This window comes from Acartia tonsa, chromosome 2, assembly GCF_053477335.1.
Source record: "Acartia tonsa isolate MP-2025a chromosome 2, ASM5347733v1, whole genome shotgun sequence".
NCBI lineage: Eukaryota > Metazoa > Arthropoda > Copepoda > Calanoida > Acartiidae > Acartia > Acartia tonsa.
In genome coordinates, this window is record NC_137261.1 from 39351596 (window position 1) to 39357832 (window position 6237).

The 6237-nt window shown below is 32.7% G+C and overlaps 2 protein-coding genes across 2 annotated transcripts; one reads left to right on the forward strand and one right to left on the reverse strand.

The window, feature by feature from the left end:
* Nucleotides 1-68: 68 nt before the first annotated feature.
* On the reverse strand, nt 69-1673 carry LOC145311800 (histone H2B-like). Its single transcript, XM_080150789.1, has one exon. It carries the CDS (start codon nt 1056-1058, stop codon nt 684-686), a length of 375 nt encoding a protein of 124 aa, XP_080006915.1. The 5' UTR covers nt 1059-1673; the 3' UTR covers nt 69-683.
* Nucleotides 1674-3640: 1967 nt separating this feature from the next.
* On the forward strand, nt 3641-4589 carry LOC145311799 (histone H2A-like). The gene has a single exon (XM_080150788.1). It carries the CDS (start codon nt 4072-4074, stop codon nt 4447-4449), a length of 378 nt encoding a protein of 125 aa, XP_080006914.1. The 5' UTR covers nt 3641-4071; the 3' UTR covers nt 4450-4589.
* The last annotated feature ends 1648 nt before the right edge of the window (nt 4590-6237 follow it).

Sequence of the window (6237 nt, forward strand, 5' to 3'; positions counted from 1 at the left end):
TAAGTGAAGCCTTTGCATTTATTTTCTATAATCATATTCAATACCTAGATGGTTCTATTATATTAAATTTTATTTTTCAGATTTAATTTTTAATTCTTTTTTCCATCTTAAAAGCTTTTTTGTGTTTAATGTTATAATAGGTACATAAATCATGGAAGGCAAGGACTAAATTGTGAGGTACTTGAATATAACTGTAGGAAAATTCTCATTAGAATAATGTTTCAAATATTGAATTAAGCCAAATAGATTCATTAGTATAGTGCAAATTATTAAATTATTTTGTGTGTTTAATCTAATCTTGTATCAAAGATAATACATAAAAAAGCAAAATTAGTTGTGAGAAATTTTACGGCTCTTTGGATTACTCTGCCAAACGGTTGGCAGCACAGGCTATATTCGCAATTAAAACTAACCTCTATAAGAAAGTATGTATCAATATAAAACTTATGTTCTGTTCTGGCATCATCTAGTTTTATGTTATCAAACACTTCATATGATTTAAAGACTAAACATATGATAAGTAGGGAATGGGATTTATCTAAAGATAGACGTTTTGAAGATAGAAAAGAAATGGTGTACCAAAGACGAACATAATAAATAAAGATTATTTTAGAATCTCGAATAATGATAAATATGGTTGGTCCTGTATAGGACCGTTTGTTCCTTTGGGCAGATAGATCAGTTTACTTGGAGCTGGTGTACTTGGTGACAGCCTTGGTTCCCTCAGAGACGGCGTGCTTGGCCAACTCTCCGGGAAGGAGGAGCCTGACAGCAGTCTGGATCTCCCTGGAGGTGATGGTGGACCTCTTGTTGTAGTGAGCCAGACGGGAAGCCTCAGCAGCAATACGCTCAAAGATGTCATTGACAAAAGAGTTCATGATGCTCATGGCCTTGCTGGAGACACCAGTGTCGGGGTGAACCTGCTTCAAGACCTTGTAGATGTAGATAGCATAAGACTCCTTCCTTCTCAACTTCTTCTTTTTCTTGTCTCCCTTAGCAATGGCCTTCTGGGCCTTGCCGGACTTCTTGGCAGCCTTTCCTGAAACCTTGGGGGGCATGGTGAATTAGAAATCAAACGAATCTAAATTGTCTCACAAATCTCCTCAAATATATACTCCCCCTGTGTTCAAACTTCTAGGATAAAATACCCGCCTACTTAATTTTTGCTTTGTGTCAGGCAGGTGAAAATTTTGTAATCGCGTCAGGCTCAAGTTATTGAGTGACGCCGATGAGCGTCCTTTACTTGCTGTACTGGCACGACCAAACTAATGCGTACAGGCATGGCATACAAGCGTAGTCGGACAACTTAAAATTTTCCATAATAGATACAACTATTCTGAGTGAGAACAAACTTTTTTCTCCAAATAAATTTTTCATCTGTCATATTGATCTAAATTAAGACAAAAGTTTTGTTAATTAAATAAAAGAAATGTTAATAAAAAAATGTAAATAATTGACGGAAAAGTTTATTAAAAACACCTACCAGAATAGTCTTATTGTAAAAAAAAAACAATAGTTTGATGTATTAAGCCTTTGATTTTAATGGAATGGAAACCAAAAAAACGACAAAATTCTACATCTTTCTTTTTTATCTAGACTATATGCAAAATATTTAGGCCTTTTAAGTAAATATTTTTAATCAATAAATTTTCATAGAACAAATTTTCTAAGATATCTTATTCTTTACATAATTTTTTTTGATGTAAATAAAATTCTTGGCGGTTAATTTATTTTTAGTTCAAAGCATATTTGTCACAATGATCACTAAACAACATACGTTAAAAACAAAAAAAAAATTGTTCTCACTTAGTCCTTAAAGCTTGCTGTGTAGGGGGGATACTAGTTTGTCCCTTTAAATTTGAAATAGCTTGGCTTGGGTTCATATCCGTTTCATTCGTTGTTGTTATCTTTATTCATTTGCCGCCAAATTTCCACTTTCAATTTGTATCTGAAATGAGAAATCTTTATATTTAAAATATGTAAGAAAAAATATCCTCTAATGAAAATTGAAATGTTTAATAGTTATTTCTCGAATCGTATTATAAACAGCTTTCCGCGGATATAGAATGTATAATTATAAGATTAAAACCAGTTCTATGTAATATTCGTAGAAAACTGGATATAATACGATGCTAGACATAGTTTTTTTCGTATGGATGAGAACCGGTTCCTATCCACCGGATTCGAATGAATACGAGGATAAAACTTAAAAAATTTATTGATTTAAACCTTTCCATCAAATGTAACTTTCATAAAACAGTACTAAACATTTAGTCAGAAAACGTTCGTGTTGAACCAAAACTGAGTATACCAAACAAAGAATCACTATAGTTTTCCACCTGTGTAATTCTAATTAAAACCTACTACTTTTAACATAGTATATTTTCCTTTATACATCTTTATAACTTCGTATTCTTAATCAAAGGGGAAAGTTCCACAAAGATAATTGGACGATATTAACTACTTAAAATACCGAATCTTTGATCCTTCAAATTTTCATTTAGATTAGGATATAAATGAAGATTTATGAAAATGAAAAAAAAACTTTTTATAATAAAAATAAAAAAGGTGCAATTTGTGATTAGTTTTCTTTTAGAAAAAAATAAAATTATCTTAATCTGCGAAAAAGCATAGGTATAATACGTTAAATAAAGATTTTGCCAAAGTATGACCCAATTGAATGATGCATATTTTGCAAGAGTATTTTGTTATGATTCTGCTCACAAATGAGCACATATTCTACGACTGACATGGTCCGTGGGTTTGGGTTTGTCTGGGAGTGTTTTTAAGGATTTTTTCTCGCCTGTTATTAAGGATATTCATTGAAATTTGACTATATTTCCATAGCAAAACAGTATCTACTCTAAAACTCCTTTTATTCGTCTGTTCATATATCACGAATTATGTGTTTTCTCACATGCTATATCGGGTAGATTATTAGAAATTTTGTGCGTGGATTCTATGTTCAATAAGCATTAACTCACCCGTCCATATTGGCATTTGTTGTGAATGTTGTTATTCTTGATATTTTAGTGTAAATTGTTGTTGATCCTAAAAAAAACATAATTAATGATATAGGCCCATTTCAAACTAAATTTATTAGTTTCCCAATCTAAAACAAACAACACATTGTCATTTTAAAATCATTCTTTGATTGTTTTTTTCTATAATAATCTGAAAAATTGTATATATTGTTGATTGGTTCAAAGCACAATTTTGAAGTAGAACTTAAATATATCATTTATCATAGTAGGTAGATATAGCAGTACGGTTATCGGTTACTTTGTTTGAAGCTTAAGATCTCAAGAACTATTGAACTGATTGGATTCTCTATTTTAAGTGGGTTCACTTGATAGTTTTTCCTTTTTCAGATTTAAGTCTTGCGATGGTTTTAAGATATTTATTTTAGCTTTGAATACAGATAACCTAGATGAGAGGTGCGCATCTTTATAATGTTTAGAAATCAGAAATAATTTTAAAAAGTAAAATTAAATTAATCTTTGTTTTATATATACTTTTGAATCAACGACATATTTTAATATCTCTAACGTTTAACAGAGAGTTCATTGTAAATTTAGGCATGTTTTTGATTCCTGGAGTAAAGAAAAAACAGTGTTTCCCATTATTAGCTAAACTTTAAAATTGATGATTCCTTGAACGACACAGCACAATAATGCAAATTTATCATTTATGAATACAGTAAAGAATTATAGGTTCAGAAATGTAAAATTCCGTTAATAATATATTTGATCAATATTTGTTCTTTGTTAAATTTCCCGGCTAAAGGCAGGTGAAAGTTTAAGTAGGAGGGAAACTATGTGTAGCCTCCACTCAGCGGGGGGGGGGGTAATATGTGCGCGCACGGCTACTGTATTGAAACGCTCAAGCGGGATTAGGGGTAATTCAGGCCGATAAAGAGAAGGCCTAAATGGAGGAAAAGATATTTAGAGAGTAAAGGGAAGGTAATATTAAAAAAAATTTAGCTTAGAATCTAGGATAGGTATAAATACGGCTCTAAATTGTAATAATTTCAGTTTGTATTTTAACATACCAAACACTAAATTATTCATCATGTCTGGCCGTGGAAAGGGTGGAAAAGTGAAAGGAAAGGCAAAGAGCCGTTCAAGCAGAGCTGGTCTGCAGTTCCCAGTTGGACGTATCCACCGTCTGCTCCGCAAGGGAAACTATGCTGAGCGTGTTGGAGCTGGAGCCCCAGTCTACATGGCCGCTGTCATGGAATACTTGGCTGCTGAGGTCCTTGAGTTGGCTGGTAATGCTGCCAGAGACAACAAGAAGACCAGAATCATCCCCAGACATCTGCAACTGGCCATCCGTAACGACGAGGAGCTGAACAAGCTGTTGAGCGGTGTCACCATTGCCCAGGGTGGTGTCCTCCCCAACATCCAGGCTGTACTCCTCCCCAAGAAGTCTGAGAAGACCAAGGCTTAAGAAGTTGACCCAAAACTGCTACTCTCGCGTACCTGATAACGCTCTCTTTATAGAGAGCCAAAAATTAAACACAAAAGAGATACATTCTAAACATTAAGTAATGATGTATTAACGTATGAAATAAAATTAAATGTGAACAATGCTCTCACTTAAGTCTTGCAAGGATGAGAAATACAAAGCATGTCGAGTAAGTATACTTCTATAGTTTGATCACTTAAGGCCAAACAAGATTCGAACCAATCACCTCCAACGACGGCGAAAGGTTGATCTACTGTAGTCACACATAGAAATATCATAAAACATGGAAGAGAAATGCAAATTTTTATTCAGACAGATATACATACACCCTATTCGGCAAATAAATAAGTACTGCATAGAATTAATGACAATTATTTTTATACTATTAAACAAAATATTTTGAAAATCAAAGTATTTTTTTGGAGACAACTGCTTAAAAGGTCCCAAGGGCCATAAAATGAAGAAGAAGCTCTAACACAATTATGAAATGGTGGAAGTAGAAATGATGAATGTATTCACTATTTATGCCTATTTAAAAAAGTATCTGAATTGTCATGGCTAAGTAAAGCTCCCAGTAAAACCCCCATTCCATTTCCCAATTCTCAGAAAGATTTAATAATTTGTAGGGTTGGCAATCCGAATCAGGAATCCGTCCAATTTTAAGAATCCGAAATTTTAATAGCGGATTGTTAATTATTAGGCTAAAATTAGCGTCTTGAGTTTTTTTTGGTCCGAATATATATCTTAATATTTAACAGTAATTTTGGCCGCTGTAGGCAGGGTCTAGAAAAAGAAAAGCTACTGTGATAATATGAAAAACGTAAGTTTAGATTCTTCCCAGTACAATTTTTTTTTAAAAAGGAGTTTTAAAATACTGCTAGAATACGGAATCCGTCAAAAAATAAGAATCCGGAATCCACGGATTAATCTGTTTCATTTTGGGCGGATTTTTGTAAGAACCCGATCCGTTCTAAAAATTAGACGGATTTTCAACTCTAATACTTTGGCTCAGAGGTTAGACAGATCTTGACGGAGAACCTTACTACTTCATAAAATAGAATGACAAAATGACGATCAGATTTTCAGCTGTCATTTGTTGGCAACACATAATAGAATTGACGACCATTTTATCTGCCCCAAAAAATTATTTGGGATTTATTGTTGGCTATACCTTATTACTGATTTTAATTGATTAAATGTCTTTTTTTCCAATACTTTTTTTTAAATCTCTATCTGACATCTTAATATCTAAATAAAATCATCTTAATCCTGAAAATAACATTAAAACACACACATATATTTTTTAATTGAAATCATGCCAAATTTGGATTGGAGTTGATATATTTCAGCAAATTAATTCTATTAGAAATTGCTAAAAATTTGGATATCGTTGTGGCGCAAAACTTGTTTTGTACTGTAACTAAAAGGAAGTGGGCAAAAAGAAGGAAATTGGTGATGGGAAAAAATTCACATTTTGTTTGTCAGAATCCTACTACATTTTCTCTGATATAAAAAATAATTTATGCTGATTGGTTACAAATTTTTTTATTTTGCAAGATTTCCATTGATTCATTACCGACTGGAAAGATTTTTTCTAGTAAAAACGTTTTCTTGAAGCTTATTTTAAGTTAGGTTGGGTAAAGGTTTGAAGGGGTGGGGGCATCCAGAAGGGATAAAGCCCAACAAAATTTATTGGTCACGAAATTGAATGTAGTGAAAGAACTAAATTTCAAAATACTATGCTCCGTAACAATCTAATTCGCTTCTTTT